The sequence below is a fragment of the Salmo salar genome, chromosome ssa04 (genome assembly GCF_905237065.1).
Source record: "Salmo salar chromosome ssa04, Ssal_v3.1, whole genome shotgun sequence".
In the NCBI taxonomy this organism is placed as follows: Eukaryota; Metazoa; Chordata; class Actinopteri; order Salmoniformes; family Salmonidae; genus Salmo; species Salmo salar.
In genome coordinates, this window is record NC_059445.1 from 23,299,722 (window position 1) to 23,326,372 (window position 26,651).

The window sequence follows — 26,651 nt, forward strand, 5'->3', positions numbered from 1 at the left end:
CAGGTGAAACAGATCAGGGTGTGACTATTCCAGATAAACAACAGCGCCTGACTTTGCACAGCAAATGTGTACTGCATGATTAAAGAGTAAAAGATAAAACAGTAATTGTAGTCAATGACCAGAATCTTTGCTGGCATAGAAAGAGTCTGTTCAGAATTAGAAATTGGGTAAATGTGTGGAAAGGCATTTACCACACTATGTAATGAATGAGGTGTTTCAGTGCAGACACTATATTAAAAACACGTCTGTTTGACAGAATTTTGAATGTAGCCAACAAGTTAACCTGTATTTTGTCTTTGATTATGAAGAACATACTTTATTACATCACTTTGTAATTGTGTCTCCGTATTTCTTTTCTTACAGACATACACAGACATCTGTCACGTCCTGACCAGTTGAGGGTGTAGTTTGGTCAGGATGTGGCAGAAGGGAGTGTGTTTTTTATTGTTTCATTGATTTTGGCCGTGTGACTTCCAATCAGGCACAGCTGTAGAGGGTTGTGGTTGATTGGGAGTCACACATAAGTTGCCTACGTTTCCTTTGTGTTTCGTGGGTAATTGTTCTTGTCATTGTGGTTGCACCTGACAGGACTGTGTTGGCTGTCAGTTTTGTTGTTTTGTAAATTGCATAGTGTTCGTTTAATTAAATATGACGAACCCTAACTCCGCCGCATTTTGGTCCACTTCTTCCTCAGACAGCCGTTACAACATCCATGCAGTTGCAATGAACTCCATTATTACTTAGCCACAACTATTTGTTTTTTAATTAAAAAAAATATTCAACACTGTGTTGGGTGTAATTACATTGATAGATCTAGTGAACATTGGATAAGCAACAATGAACAGCACTGGTTGGGAGTGACGCAAAGAAGTTGTCACTACAACAAGCCTTACATCAAAGTTGCATGAAGCTGAATGGAAAGTGCTATGCACTGACCAGTTATTCAAAAGATAATCCTCTTGTGGCTAATTTACATAAGGTTGGTTAACTTACCGGTATGGACCCAAAACACATTCTTCACATTTATAAACTACCTTTTAAAAGATTTATTGCTACCATGGAGTTATTTTTACTGACGCTTGTACAGTATATCAAATAGCATGACAATGATCCACATCATATGGGTCAGGCGGTCCTATACCACTTTGCCCAACACGTTATACCCCAGAGGCTGTAAATAAACCCTTTAAAGGTTGGTATGACTTGCATTATTATGATAGGGCTCTGAAACCCATAGCCGATTGGCTTCAGACTGAGCATTTCACACTGGAAATGGCTGCCGACAGTGAACTCAAGTTAGAGTTAAGGTCAGGGTTTATATTTCATGTCAGACTGTCCTATACCACTTTGCCTAACACGTTACACCCCAGAGGTTGTAAATGAAACCTTTAAAAGTTGGTATGGCTTGTATTATTATGATAGGGTACTAAAAGCTATTAACCGAATGGCTTGAAACCATGATTGAAACGGATCAAGCCATTCGGCTATATGGAGAAATGGTTCACCACCCAAAGGCCATCCAGCCAACTTGACACAACTGTGGGAAGCATTGGAGTCAACATGGGCCAGCATCCATATGGAACGCTTTCGACATATTGTAGAGTCAAGTCAAATCAAATCAAATTGTTTTTGTCACGAGTCGAATACAACAGGTGCTTACTGACAAGGCCTTAACCAACAATGCAGTTTTAAAGAAAATAGAGTTAAGAAAATATTTATTGAATAAAGTAGAGTAAAAAAAGTAACACAATAAAATAACAATAACGAGGCTATATACAGGGGGTACCGGTACCGATTTAATGTGCGGGGGTACAGGTCCATGCCCTGACAAATTGAGGCTGTTCTGAGGGCAAAAGGGGGGGTGCAACTCAATAATAGGAAGGTGTTCCTAATTTTTGCATACTCAGTGTATAGTTTGTCCCTAGAGAACTCACACGCACACACAGACATTAATTCCGCAACCACTTTCATCTTCTGAATCACTGTCCTCCGAATCACTGTCCTTCTCTACATCTGTGCTGACCGAACAATCACCAGCCAACTTTGAAAATGCTTGCTGGAGCTTTAATATGTTCTGCATTTTCTCTGGGAGCAGCACAGAGGCACCCAGGTGAAAGAGTGTTGAATCGGCCTCACACTGCCCAAGAGAAGCAAGGGCCTCTTCAAAAAGCCCCAGCTTTCGCTGGCAATACAAAAGGCCATTGTCTAGGTCTGCCTGTATAAGGTCTCTCCTCCAATACCCTAAAGCACATGTTACGCAGCATCACTGCACACTGCTTTGCCCACACATACTGGCCCTCCGTGGGAATCAAACCCACAACCCTGGCGTTGCAAACACCATGCGTTGCAAACACCATGCTCTACCAACTGAACCACAGGGAAGGCCATTTTAGGCGTTGATCTGCTGTTTTATTCTCTCCGATGTCCGCTTGATTTTTCTGGAGAGCCGCACAGCAATGGTTTGTCCATCTGAAAAACTATTTTAAGAAATGGAAATGAAAATCTTGAAGTTTAATAGAAATGGTTCATATAGTTCAAAGCACCTGGATGAATAAGACTTAGATAACAACAGCAGTGATATGTTAGGGTGTGATGCAGTGTTCAACAACACTGAATTGGCTGCAGTACCTGTATACTTTCTGACCAGGCCACAATTGAAAAAGCGCTCTAGGACAAGCCTATGAATTGTGGCAGCAGACAGTGAGTCTTCTTAGTCTGCAGACTTTCCAGAATTGCTGCGCAGTGTTGAAGAGACCCGTGTTCAATCTGGTTTCTCTTCTCCATGACCTTCAAACTTTTCTCCAGGCTGAAGCGTGAACATTTATGTTAAAAGGTTTAAAACCTGTATTGACTAGCCCGACTACAATGCGACAAATATGATGGAGACAACATCCTAAAAAATCTATTTACTTTCAGGCTGAGTAGTCAACTAAGCGTTCCTATCATTGGTGATTGACGGGGACATCATGTCAGTCCTAGAAAATATTATGCAAATATATAAGTGAAAATATAACAGTATGAAAGCATCTCAACAGAAAACTAACCAGTTAGGATGGCAAAATCCATTTGAGTGTAGAGTGGATTATGCTGCGTGAAGTGTTGGCACATAGGTCAGAAGACTTCATGTAGAATAGATTAAGCAGGGGGGGGGGGGGAACTCATGTTTCTGGGATATGTAGTGGAAAAGGTCAGGTGACAGCGGGAGGTGGTGATAAGAGAATAAAGTAACAAGAAGTAGCTATGCAGAGCCAAGAGATGATCAGACTTGGACACAGAACTCTAACCCGTAAGTATAACTGTGGGACTCTAACCCGTAAGCTTATAAGAAATTCCGCTATGCCCTCCGACGAACCATCAAACAGGCAAAGCATCAATACAGGACTAAGATCGAGTCCTACTACACCGGCTCTGATGCTCGTTGGATGCAGGGCATGCAAACCATTACAGACTACAAAGGGAAGCACAGCCGAGAGCTGCCCAGTAACACAAGCCTACCAGGTGAGCTAAATTACTTCTATGCTCGCTTCGAGGCAAATAACACTGAAAAATGCATGAGAGGACCAGCTGTTCCGGAAGACTGTGTGATCACGCTCTCTGCATCTGATGTAAGATCTTTAGACAGGTCAACATTCACAAGGCCGCAGGGCCAGACGGATTACCAGGACGTGTACTGCGAGCATGCGCTGACCAACTAGCAAGTGTCTTCACTGGCATTTTCAACCCCTCCCCATCCGAGTCTGTAATACCAACATGTTTTAAGCAGACCACCATAGTGCCCAATAACACTGAGGTAACCTGTCTAAATTACTACCGACCCGTAGCACTCACGTCTGTAGCCATGAAGTGCTTTGAAAGGCTTGTCATGGCTCACATCAACACCATTATCCCAGAAACCCTAGACATTTACGTCATTTGGGCAGACGCTCTTATCCAGAGCAACTTACAGTAGTGAATGCATACATTTCATTTCATGCATTTAAATGTTTTATTTTTTTTGTACTGGCCCCCCGTGGGAATCGAACCCACAACCCTGGCGTTGCACACACCATGCTCTACCAACTGAGCCACAGGGAAGACCCACTCCAATTTGCATACCGTCCCAACAGATCCACAGATGACGCAGTCTCTATTGCACTCCACACTGCCCTTTCCCACCTGGACAAATGGAACATCTACAGTTGCAGTCGGAAGTTTACATACACTTAGGTTGGAGTCATTAAAACTCATTATTCAACCACTCCACAAATTTCTTGTTAACAAACTATAGTTTTGGCAAGTCAGTTAGGACATCTACTTTGTGCATGCACAAGTAGTTTTTCCAACAATTGTTTACAGACAGATTATTTCACTTATAATTCAATGTATCACAATTCCAGTGGGTCAGAAGTTTACATACACTAAATTGACTGTGCCTTTAAAGAGCTTGGAAAATTCCAGAAAATTATGTCATGGATTTAGAAGCTTCTGATAGGTTAATTGACATCATTTGAGTCAATTGGAGGTGTCCCTGTGAATGTATTTCAAGGCCTACCTTCAAACACAGTGCCTCTTTGCTTGATATCATGGGAAAATCAAAGGAAATCATCAAAGACCTCAGTAAAAAAAAAGTTGTAGACCTCTACAAGTCTGGTTCATCCTTGGGAGCAATTTCCAAATGCCTGAAGGTACCACGTTCATCTGTACAAACAATAGTACGCACGTATAAACACCATGGGACCATATAGCCGTCATACCGCTCAGGAAGGTGACGCGTTCTGTCTCCTAGAGATGAACGTACTTTGGTGCGAAAAGTGCAAATCAATCCCAGAACAACAGCAAAGGACCTTGTGAAGATGCTGTTTGGTATAATGACCATCGTTATGTTAGGAGAAAAAAGAGGGAGCATGGGGGTGGCAGCATCATGTTGTGGGGGTGATTTGCTGCAGAAGGGACTGATGCACTTCACAAAATAGATGACATCATGAGGAAAGAAAATTATATGGATATATTGAAGCAACATTTCAAGACATCAGTCAGGAAGTTAAAGCTTGGTTGCAAATGGGTCTTCCAAATGGACAATAACCCCAAGCATACTTCCAAAGTTTTGGCAAAATGGCTTAAGGACAACAAAGTCAAGGTATTAGAGTGGCCATCACAAAGCCCTGACCTCAATCCCATAGAAAATTTGTGGGCAGAACTGAAAAGCGTGTGTGAGCAAGAAGGCCTACAAACCTGACTCAGTTACACCAGCTCTGTCAGGAGGAATGGGACAAAATTCATCCAACCTATTGTGGGAAGCTTGTGACAGGCTACCCGAAATGTTTGACCCAAGTTAAACAATTTAAAGGCAATGCTACCAAATACTAATTGAGTGTATGTAAACTTCTGACCCACTGGGAATGTGATAATATAAATAAAAGCTGAAATAATTTCATTCTCTCTACTATTATTCTGACATTTCACATTCTTAAAATAAAGTGGTGATCCTAAATGACCTAAGACAGGGAATTTTTTCTCTGATTAATTGTCAGGAATTGTGAAAAACTGAGTTTAATTTTATTTGGCAAAGGTGTATGTAGACTTCTGACTTCAACTGTAGATAACTACAGTATACTAAGTACAATACAGTACAGTAGTTGCCATAGCAGCAAAGAGCCAATTCAGTTTTCATCAACAGTCGTATGGCTTGGAGGGAGAAACTGTCTCTGAGCATGGTGCTGCTACACTTGATGCTCTGATACAGTTTACAAGATGGTAAAAGAGCCAGATGTCTTATTTTGCCACACTTACCTTACCGCTGCAGGGAACTCTAACGTTTATAGAAACTGAACTGTATCTACATGATCAACATTTTTGACTGGGAAGCATTTGTTTTTAGCCAGAAGTTGACAGGTTTGTTGACATAACATAAAATACATTACCTTCCATAACTCCAACTGGTGGACAATGTTAAGGGTGCTGTTTGTTCTCACAGCACATGTGACACAGAAATATTTATCTGAGCCACAATCCCCCACAGCGACATAGCAGCTCAGCCTCCTCCAAAACTATTTTTATACTGGTGGAAGAGGTGCGTCACTACAACTGGGCACAACTTCTGCTGCAGAGGGAACCGGCTCTGCTCCCTAGAGAGTAGTGACAATTGTTACTGAGTGGACTATCCTGGTTAAATGAAGTTGAACAGAACTGAACAGAGCAACTTTCTCACCGATCCAAGTTGATGGCAAGGGTGTACGTGCTATCACGCCTCTAGTCAGGTCTCTGTAAACCAACGTGGCTATTTTTCATCTGAAAGATGGCATCTGTAAAGAAAAACAAGACAATGACAACTAAGTTTGTTTATTCTAAATGAAGATATACTATTAATTACATTTAAATGATCTGATATATAGGACACATGATTATCTACTGTATCATAATGCATGACTAGTGGAGTTACTTTGCTTACACTCAAATATTTTCTTATAGGGAATCTAAAGACGGGTAGGAAGATGTGCTTCGCATGGACATTAAGTACCGTAATTTCCGGACTATTAAGCGCAGCTGAATATAAGCCATAGGTGCCTACCGGTACATTGAAACAAATTAACTTTACACAGGCTTTAACGAAACACGGCTTGTAACAAAAATAAATAGGCTTTAACGAAACACGGCTCGTAACAAAAATAAATAGGCTTTAACGAAACACGGCTTGTAACAAAAAATACAAAATTAGCAGTAAACAGTAGCCTACCAAGAAAGTCATTGGTCACCATCTTCCTTCTCCTGTCTCCTGCACTGAAACCATCTCCTTCGGTGTCGGAGTTGAATAGCCTCTGAATTGCTTCATCCGATATTGGATCGTTTTCATTGTCGCTCTCGTCACTTTCATCCGGAGGCAAATCCCCCGCTGAGCCCTCTTCAACACGCAGCATTCCAGCCTTTCGAAACCCGTTGATGATAGTGGATTTTTTGACAATGCTCCACGCTGTCAGGACCCACTGGCAGACTTGACCATAAGTTGCTCTTCGCATGCGGCCCGTTTTAGTGAAGGATTTCTCCCTACTTGTCATCCAAGCCTCCTGCTGAACACGGAGCGCCACCTTAAATGCACGATTTACACTGATGTCGAGTGGCTGCAAATACTTTGTTGTACCCCCAGGAATCAGGGTGACAAAATGACTACCGTAATCAGAATGATGGGAAGTTTGAGAGCGCTCGATTTAATCTAAACAGTAAACAAAAATAGTTCTTTGACCTTAACCCGTTCGGCAATTTCATTGGTCTAATGAAAGCTTCATGCCGGCCAAAATCTGAGCACGTCACAGAATGTGTTTTTTTGGAGAAAAATTTGAAAGCGGGAAAAATCCATATATTAGCCGCTTTATTGTTTAAGCTGCGACGTTCAAAGCCTGGGAAAAAAGTTGCGGCTTATAGTCCGGAAATTACGGTAGTCTGAAATGCCTCCAGAGACAGGCGATGACACATCTTTGGGCTTCAACAAGCATGGGACAGGAACATTTTGGCATCTTGGCAAATGGATGATTATTGTTGGAATTGTTATAATGCACCATCTATTACTTGTGTAATACCCTTGTTTTAACCAGGTATTGAGTTTATTTGTTATAATTAATTGGTTATATATTTAAAAGATGATTGAATTGCTCCTAAACTGTAATGTTGTTAATGCATTATGCTTTTGAAGAAATATTTATTTAATGTATAAGTGAATAGTCTGGTTTACTTTTAAGTTTAAGTTTTGACCAATAAGGTCGTTTGTTAATAAGTTGTGGCCAATGGGAGTTGACCTGGTTAACGGGAGGCCTGGGAAAAAAGAGAGGGAAAAAGACGTTGATGAAAGGATGGACGTTTTACCTCAGGACTGTTGGTAAAGAAAAATTATAAAAGAAGACGACAGAACTAGAACAAAACCCATACCTACTAAGACATGAAGGGAAATACATATTTTATTTTATAAAAGAGTTATAATTTTGTTTAAACTTAGTAAAGCCTGAAGCTATCGTCTCGTCATGGAGGTATTTGCCAGCCTAGAGATTAGCCAAGCATCGAGTGACACCGGGAGACAATTGCTTGGGAAGCTTAACATGCTGCTGAGAGACTCTGCATAAGTTAATATTGTGAGAGTCATATTCGAGCCTGGTGAGAGGGTTACACTTGCCTAGTCCAGTGGTTCTCAGACTTTTTTGGTCATTTGGCCCAATGACATCTTGCTCTGCCCATAGTGCCCCCAAAGCACGCCTTCATATGCATTTTAAATGTAGGCATATCATATGAAATTAGTCTTTGTAAGTACCCACATTGGATATTGGTTCCTGCTTATAAGAATGGTGTAAGCATTGGCTAGAGAGAGTTTAAATCCATGCGAGAAAGTTTGCAATTGCACACTTCGGGAAAAATATGGAGATTTAAGACAGAGACAGGAGAAGCAGCCCCCCCCCCAAAAAAAAAGGAGACGCAGCCAAAGAAATTAGAAGCAGCCTAACACCGAAAACAGGAAATGACACCATGACATGGTTCCCAGGAAATTTGGGCCAAAAAAGACTGCTAATGCAAAATTGCAAATCCTTTTAAATTGATTACATATTCAGATCAAAATGTGCTCAATAAATGTTCTCCCCTACTATGGGTCATATTAGCAGGCTATCCAGGGGTAAAACATTTATAATCCAGTAGATTAGCTTTGTAAATCACAGTTAAAAAAATAATGTGATAACGTACCTTTGACGAAGGGAAAGGACGTCAGAAGATCTTCTAGTTTTAGTTACTACACAATAAATATGGTAATTGCCTCCACCAACGTTTACGGGGTGTATAACAGCCATGGTTGAGGCTTTTTGCTTACTCGGGAATTACCATATAAAACGTTGATTTGAAACTTCTGACTAACTAGTGGGTCAGGCGTCGCTCCACTGTCTGATTCATATCGCGTGATTTCTGATGATTGTTCTCGATTATATCGACTGATTGGTTTTGTATGCGGTGAAGAGGAAAAATGTAAAATGATATTACACTACTCAAAAGGCACCTAATTGCTGTAATGACCCAGGTTTCAGAGACATTTGATTATTAGATGAGATTAATTTACTTTTGTAAAACATTATTCTATGTAAATAAAGTTCTATTTGATTTGAATAACGATATAATGGTCAAACAGTACAGTACAGGCTGTTGTTCAAAGTGTTGATGTGGTGAGACTGATGTTATTGATACATTCAACATTTTGTACTAAACATTTAAATAAAAAACAACTAATTAACTAATCATGTCCTTTATTAGAAACAAACACACACACACTTTCACACGCATGCCGTGTTCATGTGCTAGTCGGACCTAGGAAACTCTGACATTTCTGACTTGCTAATTGGTTGAACGCGGCACATGTATAATAAAAGTTTCCTAGTTCCGACTACTGTGGCAATACATATTGCAGGTGAAATTGTTGGTGAAAAATAGCAAAACACGTGGCAGGATGTGAAACATCTGAAAACAAGGCCCTTTATCTAAATAAAAACATTCACAATTTCCTACAACACATAATGGATGGGGAATATCGAAGACATGATATCATACCCATGCCTAGTATACATTTGTAAGAAAATAAATATTTCACTTTGACCATAAGAAATTAGGTTAAAAAAATAATTATGTGTACGATGCCTCTGTCTATATGCCCTTGGCCAGGGGGGAAAGTCTTAAGAGTATCCAGTCTGCTCCAGGAGTTCATCCAGCTCCAGATTACGGATGATACTGATCAACCCCTTACTGATGCGATAGGTGTGCTGGGGGTCAAAAGCACCTCTGTGATGATCATGTTGGGTCACGTAGATTCTGTCCAATACACGGTCTGACTGCATGCTGATGATGATCCGGTCTATGTTGCTGTCGTCATCGTGTCCTGTGTGGTTTTTGCGGACATAACGTGGTAGGTTCCTAGACCCAGGGGCATTCAGATTGCCCACTTCGTAGTATGGTAAACCATGGTCTGGTAGCAGTTGGTTACACTGGCCATCATGCTCCTCTATCTTGTCAAAGAATTGGTGGAAGCCAAACACCTTCTTCTCAGGGTTGCACACTGTCAACATTTCACCCATTTTGTTGAATTTGACGTAGTTGTGGGCGAACCAGTAAAGGAGATGAAGACCGTGTCTAGGTCGGGGTGTACCAAAGCCAGATGACTGGAGGTGTCTCATTTCATTAAGTGTGGCCATGGAGGAAGGACAAGGAAGTGAGTATCCAGTCTGCTCCAGGAGCTCATCCAGCTCCAGATTACGGATGATACTGATCAACCCCTTACTGATGCGATAGGTGCGCTGGGGGTCAAAAGAACCTCTGTGATGATCATGTTGGGTCACGTAGATTCTGTCCAATACACGGTCTGACTGGAGGCTGATGATGATCCGGTCTATGTTGTTGTCGTCATTGTGTTCTGTGTGGTTTTTGCGGACATAACGCGGTAGGTTCTCAGAACCAGGGGCATTCAGATTGCCCACTTGGTAGCATGGTAATTCCTGGTCTGGAAGCAGTTGGGTGTCGAAGAAGCGGTGGAAGCCGAACGCCTTCTTCTTAGGGTTGCGCACTGTCACCATCTCGCTGTCGTTGTTGAATGTGACATAGTCGTTGGAGAACCAGTGAAGGAGTTGAAGGCCGTGTCTGGGTAGGGGTCTACCAAAGCCAGACGATTGGAGATGATCAATTTCGTTCAGTGTCTCCATGGTTATGATTTACTCTAGAAAGGAGGGAGGGCAAGGTAGAAAAGGTGGAAAGATGGAGAGGGAAAGAGAGAATTAGAGTGGGTTTGCTTGTCAAAGAGTATGAGCAAAACATTTATTAAACTGTTCCAAGTGAAAGAGGACACACACTTTTCTGTCATTGTCTCTACGGAGTGGTCATTGAGAAAATGGTTTGCATCCTCTTCTCAACACGACAGAAACACACACTAACTAGAGGTGGACTTCACCCTCATTGTATCTTTGCTGTTCTGCCTATGTGCCCTTCCATGGAAATCTGAACAATAAAAGGGATATAATCAAAGGTGTCTGCAAAGGGAGGACAGTCAAGTTGCACCTGACTATAAAACTAGAGGAGCAGCGTAATTTCTCGTGAACATGCATAGATGCCAGCAGGGTACCGGCTTAGGTGTACATGCCTGAAGGCAGCAGGCCCACCGGATCAGGAAATGGTGGGTACACCAAGTCAGGTGGGTGAGACCCTAGCAGGACAGGAGGCCTAGGGCCTCACAAGGCAGGAGACTCATAGCCAACTGCTACTAAGGCCACAAACTGCTGGAGACTTGGAGCCTAACTGGGCATGAGACATACAGTAGGGCCTAGGACTAGAACAGGACACTACGGGATGTGCTTCAAGTTGTAACATCACATGCACAAGTACAGTGAAATGCCTTGCTAACTTTCTTCAAATCAAATGAGGGACTGTGGACCCATGGAACAGTTAGCCTAGTAACTGGACAGAAGATTTTCCGATAGGGTGAGATGTTTTTCATCATCGATGGCAGATCAGTATTGGGGTTATGGTAATCTGAGGCTAGATCTGTGGGTAATGTGAATGTATCCCAGTTGGGTTACTATTTATTAATACAAATATAATTATAAATAAAGTCCCAATACAAAATCCCCTCTCCCTTTCATATTTTAGCCGACATTAAACAGGTGATCACCTGATCAACCTTCTCAGCCTGAAATGTGATGTCCTCAATACAGACTTCTCAGCTTGCACAAAACGTTGTTAGAACCACAAAGCGTGGTGAGAGTGTTGTTGTCCTATGGTTATTTTGCAAACATCCTTCCCTGGGAATGTTGAAGGATTGTGGATGGCTTTGGTACATTCTCAGCACATTTAAGGAACTTAACAAAAAAAGCTGGTAAGGCGTGCTTGTAAAACAATTCGAAAACATTTAGGCCTAAATTGTTGTATTAAATCAGTCAAGCCTCATTGCAAGATATCATCCTTGAGCAAACCTTGAACGTCTTGTCCAAATAGTCTAATAAAACAACCAAGACTTTCTGTAACCAACCAGCTTACTTCCTTATGTCCATCATTATGCAGAAGAGATGTTTACAAATTGTACATTGATGGCAAATAAATGATTAAAATGAACAACTTACCTATTTTGAATCAAGTATATTCAATGTTCATGAAGTGGTAATATGCTAGGCTGCTTTGGAGTTACAATTGTATAGCAATAGTTTAACTTTTAGCCTGCCGAGTTGTTTATATGCAGAATGTAGACGTGTCCTTACCACTCCCCAAAGTTCCAAGGGCAAAAAGCCAAGGCTATTTAACACTATAATCTCCTAATATTATTTTGTAAAAATGTTATTTTTTTGCTAACTCTCAACTAAAATCACAGTTTATCAGTATGCTTAGTAACACAATATACAAACTCCAATCTGTTAATTGGATCTGAAAATAATTTCAATACATGAATTGAAATGGCTTGCGTTTAACTGTCCAAAATTAAATTCAAGCCGGTAATCACAATACATTTCATAGAATGCTGAAAACGATGAGCAGCATGCCACCCTTTTCAAATCTTGTAATAATTTTAAAGCAACCACATTGTGTGGTTTGTATTTTTCATGAATCCCCTCTAGAGAGAGTACCGGTACGTTAATATATACACATTCATTTAGAATCAACTCAGTATTTAAGACATGAGTCATACTTTCAATGCCACATATGCTTTAGATTCAGAGATGTCTCTGACGTAAGAGGTACATGGAATGCTGAAAGCCAACCTTTTGATAAAAACATTTTAATTCTTGTGCCATTTCCATGTCACACAGCCACAAAACATGACCTGAAAGAGAACAAACTGTACTAACAGGTTCTTCGTTGTCACACGGACACATGAGAGAATCAATGCCTCAGGGCAGGTAATGCAAACAACATATTTTGCATTGCCTGCCCTGAATCATTCAATCTTTCATGTGTCAGTGTGACAACAAAGAACCTGTTTAGCAGAATAAGGCAAGTGTAAAATCCTGTTAAATTCCAGTACTATAAACAGCATTTTATCAACACAGAAGTTATACAGTGTTATGCTTGAATGTTTTTAGTTGAGCTACATCTAATGACAATGCTTTCCTTTCAAATTACACAACTGGATTGGTAACTATGGGCGTTCACTTAACGCCTCCTGCAACACCCAAATTTGCAAACCTGCTGGTTTTTGGCACAGTGTCTTTCTAAAACTTGTTTTGCTAAGAGGTGCTGAAGGGGAATATATATATATATTCTCAGATTAACGTGTATTCCAACATCAAAAATGTAGTCCTATATTCTGATGTGACATGTTGAGAATTACTCTCTCTATTTCATGATGCGTCTTTCCACAATAATCCTTTTTAGTCCGAAAAATAGAATATATTTTTCTATAAAATATCCTGATGGATATTTTTGAAAAGGGGGTTTAAAGTAAGAGTATGTCAGAGAAATTCTATAGGAAGAGAGGCTGCAGATTCTTTCAAACAATTTGGTCTATGCAGATTAAGATAGTTGTCACGGTTGTCGTAAGAGGAGCGGACCAAAGTGCAGCGTGTGTGTCGTTCCACATTTTATTTACACTGTGAAACTATGCAATACATATAAATAAACTTCAATAACAAAAAAACAACAAACCGTGACGCAGAGGTGAAACATACACTGACTCAAAGATAATCTCCCACAAACCCAGGTGGAAAAAACCCCAACTTAAGTATGATCTCCAATTAGAGACAACGAGGACCAGCTGCCTCTAATTGGAGATCATCCCAAACAAAACCCCAACATAGAAATACAAAACTAGACCCTGACAACATAGAAATAGAAAACATAGAAGAAGAAACAACCTGTCACGCCCTGACCTACTCTTCCATAGAAAATAACATCTTTCTATGGTCAGGACGTGACAGCACCCCCCCCCCAAATGTGCGGACTCCGACCGCACATAAACAAAACAACAACAAACCCGCCCACCCCAAAAAAAAAGAAAAAAGCGAGGGTAGGGTGGGTAACTATTGTCTATGGCGGCTCTGGTGCAGTACACATAACCTTCTCATCCCACGGATCCTCCCACAGAGGAGGCGTCTCTGGTTCGGGGCGTAACCCCCGCTCCGCCCGCTGATCCCTTTGCTTCTTTGCCACCGGACCGTGGATCGTCTTCGGAGGAACCGGACTGTAGATCATCGCCGGAGGCTCTGTGCTGCAGACCGCCGCTGGAAGTTCCAGGCTGCGGGCCGTCGCTGGAGACTCCGGGCTGCGGGCCGTCGCTGGAGACTCCGGGCTGCGGGCCATCGCTGGAGTCTCCGGGCTGCGGGATGTCGCTGGAGACTCTGGGCTGCGGGCCGTCTCAGAAGGGTCCAGGCTGCGGGCCGTCTCAGGAGGGTCCGGGCTGCGGGCCATCTCAGGAGGGTCCGTGCTGTTGCCAGCGTTGTCTGTTCCTTCCTGCATGTTTCCACACATCTGAATTCCTGTACATTGTTAAAACAGAATGTCACATACTGCAGTCGTTCCCCAAAGAGCTTTTATCTGTACTCCCAGACTTATGACTAAGTCACACGACAAGCTTGTATCAGTAAAAATACTAACATAACATAATAGACAATTCTTTAAGTAAAAACAGCATAGTATGTCTAATTAACTTTTTAAGGTATAGGGGGCAGTATTTTCATTTTCGGATGAAAAGTGTGCCCAGAGTAAACTGCCTAATACTCGGGCCCAGAGTCAAATATTTGCATATTATTAGTAGATTTGGATAGAAAACACTCTGAAGTTTCTAAAACTGTTTGAACGATGTCTGTGAGTATAATAGAACTCATATGGCAGACAAAAACCTGAGAAAAATCCAACCAGGAAGTGGGAAATCTGAGAATTGTAGTTCTTCTTTTGAATCCCTATCAAAACTACAGTGTCTGTGGGGTCACGTTGCACTTCCTAAGGCTTCCATTGGCTGTCAACAGCCTTTAGAAACGTGTTTCATCCTTCTCCTGTTACTGGGCAGAAAATAGGAGCTCATATGTTGAATTGAAGACAATACGATGGGATGAAAAGCGTGCCCAAAGTAAACTGCCTGTTTCTCAGGCCCAGAAGCTAGGATATGCATATAATTGGTAGATTTAGATAGGAAACACTCTAAAGTTTCTAAAACTGTTAAAAGTCTATCTGAGAGTATAACAGAACTGATATGGCAGGCGAAACCCCGAGGACAAACCATCCCCCTGTTGTGGCTAATTTCTGCATTACCAAATGAGGAGTTACAAACACACCAGTCCGAGTTAAAACTACATCTTTAATACTTAATTAAGATACTTTTGCAAAAGCACTTGACCCCCAATAATGCACTCTCTCGAATGAACCATTGAACAAGGTGATTACAGAATGGCTACAGGGATCTTTTATAGCAACGATACACCCCCTTCAACGTACATTGACAAACCACAGATACTTAGTAACAGTTCACAAAGGTTAAGTTTTGTATGACAGATATCAATAAAACACATCAGACAGTAACTGCTATGTCAACAGGATTAATGGTATAGCCCAGTATCTGGTCTCCTTAGAACCGTCCCTCCCTGGTACGGTATTGAACAGAACTATTTCATCCAATGGCATATATCAATTGTCAACTCTAGATACTCCCATCTCAAGCAAACCCCCTCTTGACCCCACTCCTGGACAGGCTCACTGGGGGGAGTGAGCCTCTAGGCCATATATTATCACAGGATAAGTGTGAGATCTAAGAGAGGACATACAAGGGTCCATTTACTGCCATAATCCTCCCCACAATAAAGAAAAGGAGGGAGTGACTTTCTCACAGACATTGTGGAGACAAGTCATTGGTTCCCCATTAATCACGCCATCCCTTCACATGGTTTAAGAATAAGTAAAGACACATTCACATACGAAGACAAATCTGACCTCTCCCCTCTCTGGGCCCCAAGTGTCTGAGCCCCAGCTAAGGTAGACGTGCAACTGAAAAGACACCAGAGTCCAATGGACACTTTCTAATGACAAGTACCTCAAATAAGCATATTATACTAATAAAACATCTTAATTATCTATGTTACCCAACTAATTCTGATTCGTCCACGACACCCCAAAAAAAGAAAATTCAGCTTACCACTGTTTTCAATGACTTGAACTTTAATTATAAGCCCAAGTCCTCCCAAATTGCATTTCCTAGGGCTTCCACTAGATGTGTCTTTAGTCTTTAGAAAGAGTTTCAGGCTGATTTTTTCAAAAATTACCCAGAAATTGTAGTTTTCTAGGTGGCTCCCATTTTGGCTTTAGTGATTCCAAGAGCGTGGACGAAAGCACATTCTTTGTTGTTTATCTCCGTCTTTTTCCGTCTTAAATTTGATCGTTTATTTGCGTATTAGGATACCTAAGGATTGATTATAAACGTTGTTTGACTTGTTTTGAAAAGTTTATTAGTAACGTTTGGGATTCATTTTCTATGCATTTTGACAGAGTGTTACTGAGTGGATTATTGACTGATGCGCGCCAGCTAAACTGAGTTTTTATGGATATAAAAAAGGACATTATCGAACAAAAGAACCAATTGTGATGTTTATGGGACATTTTGGAATTTGAAAATAGTAGGTATAAATGAATTATATCTTTGTCTCATTCTATCTTGTTATTGTTCAATTTTACAATGAAATTATTACTTGCGATAACTGAATAGATATTGTTGGCTGCCCAGCCCCTGAAATAACTCTTAACAACTGTATGCAAGAGGTTTTATGGTGTAAAAAAGAAGTAAGGGAAAGTCTGCACAATAATATATATCTGTAGATAGAAGTTGCTCTTTTGGTTTCAGGGTTAATTTTTCCCTCTCTGATCATGTGTAGAATAATTAAGTGATAATGCCCTCGAAGCCGGTGTTCGGAGGATATATTGGCACGGGTGCTGTTAGGCCTGAGACGAAGTTGAGGACAGGCAAACTGTGCCAATTTATCCTCCAACAACCAGCTTCAAGGGCATTATCACTTTAATACAACGGATTGCCAAAATATTCAAATAATGATTGACATATTTTCATAAAAAACGTTATTTTGATTAATGTATTCATACTATTTCATCCTTCCACAAGATAAAGTCCCGACACAAATCTAGGGTTGCTACCCAAGCTGGCTGGTCGTTCATTCTTTCTGTTCGTTGGCCGGAGACACAACCTAGTTCTTCAGTCTTTTTGTTCTGTATCTATGCACGTGACCCAGTCGTTCTTTCTAAATGTTCCATTGCCATACTGGCTGGCAATGTTTTTATCCCTTGGTTGCTAGCTAGCCAACAACAGCTAACTTACAGTCAGGTCAAACAGTGCAGCCAGAATAACAACAGTAGCTGCCATTGCATTTGTTTACGCTGTTTTCTAGTGATATGTTTTTGTATATATCCATAACAATGAGCTAATGAGGCGCGATTTCGCCTGGCATAGAAAATGTGCTCTCTCGTCAGGGCACTGTTATTCAGAGGAGCTATAAAACAACTCAGCTAACACAATCACTTCAAACTGAAGCTGGAAAGACTGCAAACTAGCTGTCTTTCAATCTACATTTCTTTGTATGTATCCATAAAAATTATGCCAGATGATTCATGATTTTGATCGGTTGAGAAATATTCAACCCTAGCCAATGTAGTGATTCCGGCGTTCAGATAGTGAAAACTGGTGCGTTTTAAGCTCTCGCTTGGCATGTGGACATAACCCCTTTGATCAATCAAATGTGCTGATTCTTATCATTAAACATGTCTAGTAGTCCAATCAAGCTGTTTCTAAAGTTTACTGAGGCGTTTATTCAACCCTAGCTGAAAGCCTATGGGCCTATTTATTAAAAATAAAGTACACCACTGTAAGTCCTAAAATGTAGTGAGAACATTATGTAATAAGTTTAAGGGGTGCTTCATGATTGTGATTCCAAAACAAAAATGGCTAAACGTTTCAGTGCTTAGTAAATATAATGGTTCAAATACACCTATGCTTTCTGTGAAGAACTAAAACTCCCTGTTTCATTTTTGCATCCCGTCTTGCGGCGGTCACTGGAAATGCCGCAATAATTGTAGTTCTAATCCCTTCTGTGGTTTGTTTAGAATAATGATTTAATCAATGTGCTACTACGACCACACCATGGCCTCGAGCCTCCTCTTTCCAGCAAAGTCAAATCATCAGAAATTACAAGCCGACAAACATTGATCTCAACAACAACAAAAAGCTTAAGAAGTTTAGGTTTGGTGAAAAATGTATGGGAAATAACATTACCTCTGGATGCATTACAATTAGCCTTGTCCCAGCCATAACAGCCCATAAGACAGAAGCCTATTTCCTGTTTCATTAGCGTGAGGCAACTTCATACACAAGTATACCCCCTGGACAGGAAGCTAGTCTATCACAATGCCTTACCCCGAATCCATCTACTTAATGCGGAGTTTCAAGGAGAGATGCATTTTGTCCCACTTCTTAGAATCTTTGGGATGAATAAACTGGGGAACGAACTCAACCTTCCAGTATCATGGCCGGCACTAACCCCAAAGGCCACTGAGTGGATTGGTGCGTTATGCTTTAAATAAACAGCATCCGTTGCAGATTGTCAGCTGCTGTAATTCAAAACTGAGGTTTTAGGTTTTCTCCTATAATGATTTCACCTTGAGATGAGTTGTTTGAGGACAATCTCTTACTGAAACTGTCTTGTTCACTTTTAATATCTGCAAAACCATGCCTTCCAAGTTGTAAAGGGGTGGCCAGCCACATCATTTTTTTAAAGTCTCCCATGACAACAAAAACTATCCCATACACCATGTCCAGTAATAGTCTCTTATTGCTCTAGTTACTCTAGTTGTGATATCATAACACAGTGACGCTACTACAATTAAGACACAAGCCATAATCAAGGGGTATACACTGAGTATACCAGATATTAGGAACACCTTCCAAATATTGAGTTGCACCCCACCACAACATTTTGAAAAACACTAAAAAGGTTATATAGAGATCAAGTTGAAAGATATTACAAACAAATGCTTAATTATTTCATCAAATACCCTCAGAAGTCTACTGTGGAGAGAACCCTTACAGTGCCATTCGCCTACAGTGCCATTCGAAAGCAAATGGAAGGGTCCTTTAAAATTGCCGTCCTAAAGAGGAAGAGTATTGGTTAAGTGTTTGGGCTTGGTTTCAATGGTTTAGTCATGGCTAAAAAGCATGACCTGGTGAAAATAAGTAAGTTGTGGGTGGAAATATGTATCAGAGAGACAGACAGAGAGAGAGAGACACTGTCAGAGCAAAATATTGTCTCAGCCCCACCATATCATCTCTGGCTCGATCCCACACATGGAGCAGATTGATTTTACTGGGGGGGCCACGTTCTCCACAAGGATTTTGTGCAGCTGCTCCCTCATTTATTTCCATATAGCCACAAGCTTCCACAGGAAGAGGAACATAACCAAACACTTACTGACTCACACAGGAGAGAAACCATTTAGCTGTGGTGACTGCAGGATATTTTTCAGACACAAATTGAACCTTGAGAGTCATATATTGAACATCCACAAATAAGGAAAACAGGAGGAATAAGAAAAAAGCAAATAAAATTAAGACAGAGATCTTCTGTCAGGAGATTGGCATAAAAAGGTAGGATAAGGACAAAGGCCAAAGCAACTCTGGATCATTCATGTATATTTCAGATTAATGTATGATTAATTTACGTTTGTAAAACATTCCATGTAAATAAGGTTTGATTTTATGTAATGATCAAACAGTACGGTCACGCGGAACAGGTGAACCCAAGAGCAGACTCAGACGAGGAGACTGGGATGAGGTAACCATGGTATTTATTGAAACACAGGGGGAAGATTGAGTGCAGGCCAGGTGAAGCTCAGGCGGGTTGCAGGAAACCAGGTGCGGAGGCTGAGGTTGGAGCGAGAGGGGTTGGGACAGGGTAAGCAGGTTAGGAGGGGAATCCAAGGGAGCTGTAGAGTGGGGGATCCAGGACAGAGTAGCAGGACTGACGAGACGTCAGACTGGAGACAGCGACCAGAGTCAGAGCGGGCAGAACTGTAGCGGAGAAGAAAACAGCATCAGGCAAGGGAAAACAGGACAACAGCATCTAAACAGCTAGAAACATAGACTGACTGAGCAGAGATTACGATCTGGCAGCGTGGAAGTGGCAGGGCTAAGTATTTGTAGAGGTCTTGATTATGGAACAGTTTGCAGCTGGTGGGGATCTGCTCAGACTCCAGCACACCTGTCTCCGCCCACACAATCACACACACACTCACAGAGAGAGAGGGAAAGAGCACTGGTGGAGTGGCTGCAGGTCAAGGAGACACTGTATGAGCAGTAGAGGGCGTGGCAGGAGCAGATGTAACAAGTACAGAGTATTGTAGGAAAACAAAATCCTACACTTTGACGAAACTCACACGGTTGTTGTTCAAAGTATGTTGATGTTTTCATGTTATTTGAAACAAGAATTCCTGGTCGCTTGTATGTCTCTCAGGGCTATGAGAGAAGGGTGAGAGTGCTCTTATTGATACATTAAACATATTGTAATTTCCAGAAAAAAAAATAAACAAATAATTAACCAATCATTGATTCAAGTTCCTGATTAGAAACAACTTTGGTAGTGCTGGGCTAAAACAAAAAAATGTGCACTCTCTGGTGGTCCCCCGGAAGGAAGATGGGTCAAGGGGAAGGGCTCCTGAGAGGAGTTGTGTGAGTAGTAGATCTGTACCAGTACAGAGGGATAAACCAACAAGTAATATATGTTTCAGTAAGATTGTATTATTGGCATTTATAGCAATGGTTATCAACTGTACTGCAGGGATGGAATGTAATTTGCAGAAAATAGAGGTTGTGGTGGCAGCTGTAGAGAGGTATTTGGGTGTGCGAGATTTGACATCAGAAGAGTTACAGGGTGTGTTAAGCGGTGGTGTCCCTTCCTTTCAGGCTCTTGGCCTGAAGTTGGACTTAATAGATTGAAATAGTGGAGTACGGTATTTATTTATGATATTTAAAAATATATATAATTGTGAGTGTAGTGTTAGATGGTAGTTTAATTTTATTTGTTTTATTTTTTAATTTATTTTTTAAGAAAATTATAAGGGAGTTATACTTCCGTCTAGTAGGTGGTGGTAATGCAACCATTTATTGGATGCCAACCGCCATTAAACCTCATCAAAGAAGAAGGGTCCCCCGGGAATGGATTGAGGAACACTGTTCTGTTATGTTCTCTAGATTCTAGAGTCCTGATGGATTTGATAATGATGCAAACTCTTTCCAGCCAATGCTATCACCAACCCCATGCTTTGAAATCCAAGTGCAAGTGCATACTTTGGGGAAAGTTTGGAGAATCCAAACAAAGGTCTTTTCCCATTTGGAAAACAATGTCTGTCCTCCACCCTCTCTCCTCAGTCCTCTTTCCTCCGTGACCTGGAAACGATCAAGGAGATGTCATTTGTAGGTGAAAGGAAGAGTCCTCCTCCTCCATATCCACCTTTCATCAAGGAAAATTTCAACAATTTTAATGAGTTACAGTTCATATAAGGAACTCAGTCGATTTAAATAAATTCATTAGGCCCTAATCTGTGGATTTCACATGACTGGGCAGGCGCGCAGCCATGGGTGGGCCTGGGAGGGCATAGGCCCACCCACTTGAGAGCAAGGCCCACTGGGGAGTAAGAATTATTTTTTTTTACCACAAAACGGCTCCTTAGTATCATCAGCTGTCTGGGTGGCTGGTCTCAGACGATCCCACTGGTGAAGAAGCCGGATGTGGACTTCCTGGGCTGGCGTGGTTACACGTGGTCTGCGGTTGTGAGGCCGGTTGGACCTTCTGCCAAATTCTCTAAATTGGCGTTGGAGGCAGCTTATGACAGAGAAATGAACATTCAATTCTCTGGCAACAGCTCTGGTGAACATTCCTCAACATGTCATTTGCACGCTCCCTCAAAACTTGAGATATCTGTGGCATTGTGTTGCATGACAAAACTGTACACAGTGGTGTAAAGTACTTAAGTAACAATTCTTTAAAGTTCTACTTAAGTTGTTGTTTGGGGTATCTGTACTTTACTTTACTATTCATATTTTTGCAAACTTTTACTTCACTACATTCCTAAAGAAAATAATGTACTTTTTACTCCATACATTTTCCCTGACACCCAAAAGTACTCGTTACATTTTGACAGGAAAATCCTCCAGTTCACACACTTATCAAGAGAACATCCCTGGTCATCCCTACTGCCTCTGATCTGGCAGACTCACTAAACACAAATGCTTCATTTATAAATTATGTCTGAGTGTTGGAGTGTGCCCCTGCTATCCGTCAATAAAAAAAGAGAAAATTGTGCTGTCTGGTTTGCTTAATAGAAGGAATTTGAAAGGATTCATACTTTTCCTTTTGATACTTAAGTATATTTAAAACCAAATATTTTTAGACTTTTACTCAAGTAGTATTTTACTTGGTGACATTTACTTTTACTTGAGTCATTTTCTATTAAGGTATCTTTAAGTATGACAATTGAGTACTTTTTACACCTCTGACTGTACATTTTAGAGTGGCCTTTTATTGTCCCCAGCACAAGGTGCACCTGTGTAATGATCATGCTGTTTAATCAGCTTCTTGACATGCCACACCTGTCAGGTGGATGGATTATTTTTACATTTACATTTAAGTCATTTAGCAGACGCTCTTATCCAGAGCGACTTACAAATTGGTGCATTCACCTTATAATATCCAGTGGAACAACCACTTTACAATAGTGCATCTAAATCTTTTAAGGGGGGGTTAGAAGGATTACTTTATCCTATCCCAGGTATTCCTTGAAGAGGTGGGGTTTCAGGTGTCTCCGGAAGGTGGTGATTGACTCCGCTGTCCTGGCGTCGTGAGGGAGCTTGTTCCACCGTTGGGGTGCCAGAGCAGCGAACAGTTTTGACTGGGCTGAGCGGGAACTGTGCTTCCTCAGAGGTAGGGAGGCGAGCAGGCCAGAGGTGGATGAACGGAGTGCCCTTGTTTGGGTGTAGGGCCTGATCAGAGCCTGAAGGTACGGAGGTGCCGTTCCCCTCACAGCTCCGTAGGCAATCACCATGGTCTTGTAGCGGATGCGAGCTTCGACTGGAAGCCAGTGGAGAGAGCGGAGGAGCGGGGTGACGTGAGAGAACTTGGGAAGGTTGAACACCAGACGGGCTGCGGCGTTCTGGATGAGTTGTAGGGGTTTAATGGCACAGGCAGGGAGCCCAGCCAACAGCGAGTTGCAATAATCCAGACGGGAGATGACAAGTGCCTGGATTAGGACCTGCGCCGCTTCCTGTGTGAGGCAGGGTCGTACTCTGCGAATGTTGTAGAGCATGAACCTACAGGATCGGGTCACCGCCTTGATGTTGGTGGAGAACGACAGGGTGTTGTCCAGGGTCACGCCAAGGCTCTTAGCACTCTGGGAGGAGGACACAAGGGAGTTGTCAACCGTGATGGCGAGATCATGGAACGGGCAGTCCTTCCCCGGGAGGAAGAGCAGCTCCGTCTTGCCGAGGTTCAGCTTGAGGTGGTGATCCGTCATCCACACTGATATGTCTGCCAGACATGCAGAGATGCGATTCGCCACCTGGTTGTCAGAAGGGGGAAAGGAGAAGATTAATTGTGTGTCATCTGCATAGCAATGATATGAAAGACCATGTGAGGATATGACAGAGCCAAGTGACTTGGTGTATAGCGAGAATAGGAGTGGGCCAAGAACAGAGCCCTGGGGGACACCAGTGGTGAGAGCACGTGGTGCGGAGACAGATTCTCGCCACGCCACCTGGTAGGAGCGACCTGTCAGGTAGGACGCAATCCAAGCGTGGGCGGCGCCGGAGATGCCCAGCTTGGAGAGGGTGGAGAGGAGGATCTGATGGTTCACGGTATCAAAGGCAGCAGATAGGTCTAGAAGGATGAGAGCAGAGGAGAGAGAGTTAGCTTTAGCAGTGCGGAGAGCCTCCGTGACACAGAGAAGAGCAGTCTCAGTTGAATGCCCAGTCTTGAAACCTGACTGATTAGGATCAAGAAGGTCATTCTGATTATCTTGGCAAAGGAGAAACGCTCGCTAACAGGGATGTAAACAAATGTGTGAACAACATTTGAGAGAAATAAGCTTTTTGTGCGAACAGAAACTTTCAAGGATCTTTTATTTCACATCATGAAACATGGGAACACTTTACATGTTGCGTTTATAATTTTGTTCAGTATATACTGTATATTTTGATAAATAAAAGGGTACTAAAATTCAATGGCTAAATGATCCTTGGTATGACGATCTTAAAATAATTCCATATCTTAGCTTAGTAGAAACCCAGCCTTAGACTTGAGTTAAAGTTACTGAAGTAAAACGGATCTTGGTCAGCTAGCAACTTACGCGAGTCTAGCAAACACAAATGCCTATTATACATTTTTAAGAAAATAAATAATTAATTTAAAGATCTTGAATTTGACCATCAGATTATGTGTACGATGCCTCTGTCTATATGCCCTTGGCCAGGGGGAAAGTCTTAAAAGTGTCCAGTCTGCTCCAGGAGCTCATCCAGGTCCAGATTACGGATGATACTGATCAACCCCTTACTGATGCGATAGGTGTGCTGGGGGTCAAAAGCACGTCTGTGATGATCATGTTGGGTCACGTAGATTCTGTCCAATACACGGTCTGACTGCATGCTGATGATGATCCTGTCTATGTTGCTGTCGTCATTGTGTCGTTTGTAGTTTCTGCGGACATAACGTGGTAGGTTCTCAGACCCTGCAGCTTTCAGATTGCCCACTTCGTAGTACGGTAAGCCCTGGTCTGGTAGCAGTTGGTTAAGCTGGCCATGATGCTCCTCTTTCTTGTCGAAGAAGCGGTGGAAGCCAAACTCCTCCTCCTTAGGGTTGCGCACTGTCACCATCTCACTGTCGTTGTTGAATGTGACATAGTCGTTGGAGAACCAGTGAAGGAGTTGAAGGCCGTGTCTGGGTAGGGGTCTACCAAAGCCAGACGATTGGAGGTGATCAATTTCGTTCAGTGTCTTCATGGTTATGATGTTCTCTAGAAAGGAAGGAGGGCAAGGTAGAAAATGTGGAAAGATGGAGAGAGAGAAAGAGAGAATAAGAGTGGGTTTGCTTGTCAAAAAGTACGAGCTACACGTTTATTTAACTGTCTGTTCCAAGAGAAAGAGGACACACACTTTTCTGTCATTGTCTCTACGGAGTTGTACTTGAGAAAATGGTTTGCATCCTCTTCTCAACATGACAGAAACACACACTAACTACAGGTGGACTTCACCCTCATTGTGTCTTTGCTGTTCTGCCTATGTGCCCTTCCATGGAAATCTGAACAATAAAAGGGATATAATCAAAGGTGTCTGCAAAGGCAGGACAGTCAAGTTGCATCTGACTGTAAAACTAGAGGAGTAGTATCATTTCTCGGGACCATGCATGGAGGCCAGGAGGGTACCAGCTTAGGTGTACACACCTGAATGCAGCAGGCACACCGGGTCAGGGAATGGTGGGTACCCCAAGTCAGGTGGTTGAGACCCTAGCAGGACAGGAGGCCTAGGGCCTCATAAGGCAGGGGACTCATAGCCACAAACTGCTGGAGACTTGGAGTCTAACTTGGCATGAGACATACAGTAGGGCCTAGGACTAGAACAGGACACTACGGGATGTGTTTCAAGTTTTAATGTCACATGCACAAGTACAGTGAAATGCCTTGCTAACTGTCTTCAAATCGAACGAGGGACTGTGGACCTATGGAACAGGTTGCCTAGTAACTGGACAGAAGCCAATCTGATAGGGTGAGATGTTTTTCATCATCGATGGCAGATCAGTATTGGGGTTATGGTAATCTGAGGATAGATCTGTGGGTAATGTGAATGTATCCCAGTTGGGTTACTATTTATTAATCCACATATAATTATAAATAAAAGTCCTAATACAAAATCCCCTCTCCCTTTCATATTTTAGCCGTAATTAAACAGGTGATCACGTGATCAACCTTCTCAGCCTGAAATGTGATGTCCTCAAGAGGAATTTGCATTTCAATACAGACTTCTCAGCTTGCACAAAACGTTCTTAGAACAACAAAACGTGGCGAGAGTGTTGTTGTCCTATGGTTATTCTGCAAACATCCTTCCCTGGGAATGTTGAAGGATAGTTGCTTGGCTTTGGTACATTCTCAGCACATTTAAGGAACTTAACAAAAAAAGCTGGTAAGGCGGGCTTGTAAAACAATTCAAAAACATTTAGGCCTACATTGTTGTATTAAATCAGTCAAGCCTCATTGCAAGATATCATCCTTGAGCAAACCTTGAACGTCTTGTCCAACTAGTCTAATAAAACAACCAATACTTTCTGTAACCAACCAGCTTACTTCCTTATGTCCATCATTATGCAGAAGACATGTTTACAAATTGTACATTGATGGCAAATAAATAATAAAAATGAACAACTTACCTATTTTGAATCAAGTATATTCAGTGTTCATGAACTGGTAATATGCTAGGATGCTTTGGAGTTACAATTATATAGCAATAGTTTCACTTTTAGCCTGCCCAGTTGTTTATATGCAGAATGTAGATGTGTCCTAACCACTCCCCAAAGTTCCAAGGGCATAAAGCCAAGGCTATTTAACACTATAATGTCCTAATATTATTTTGTACAATTTTTTTTGTTGTTGTTGCC

The 26,651-nt window shown here is 41.8% G+C and overlaps 1 protein-coding gene across 2 annotated transcripts; it reads right to left on the bottom strand.

Moving 5' to 3' along the window:
- Nucleotides 1-9,231: 9,231 nt before the first annotated feature.
- LOC106602550 (uncharacterized) lies at nucleotides 9,232-26,559 on the bottom strand. 2 transcript variants are annotated; one of them, XM_014195233.2, is made up of 3 exons: nucleotides 26,424-26,559; nucleotides 24,530-25,017; nucleotides 9,232-10,244 (listed from the first exon to the last, which is right to left on the bottom strand). In XM_014195233.2, exons 2-3 carry the CDS (start codon nucleotides 25,001-25,003, stop codon nucleotides 9,672-9,674), a joined length of 1,047 nt encoding a protein of 348 aa, XP_014050708.1. In that variant the 5' UTR covers nucleotides 25,004-25,017; nucleotides 26,424-26,559; the 3' UTR covers nucleotides 9,232-9,671. The 2 variants fall into 2 exon arrangements, with proteins under 2 accessions (XP_014050708.1, XP_014050709.1); XM_014195234.2 differs by lacking the exons at nucleotides 24,530-25,017; nucleotides 26,424-26,559 and adding an exon at nucleotides 12,102-12,244 and having other exon boundaries at nucleotides 9,232-10,705.
- Nucleotides 26,560-26,651: the final 92 nt, after the last annotated feature.

Bases quoted from the DNA above. Each gene is read 5' to 3' on its own strand.
- LOC106602550 (XM_014195233.2), bottom strand. From the start codon at position 25,003: ATGAAGACACTGAACGAAATTGATCACCTCCAATCGTCTGGCTTTGGT. The intron at 10,245-24,529 runs CTGGACCTGGAT...ATCATCCGTAAT, and splicing joins TGATCAGTATCATCCGTAAT to CTGGAGCTGGATGAGCTCCT.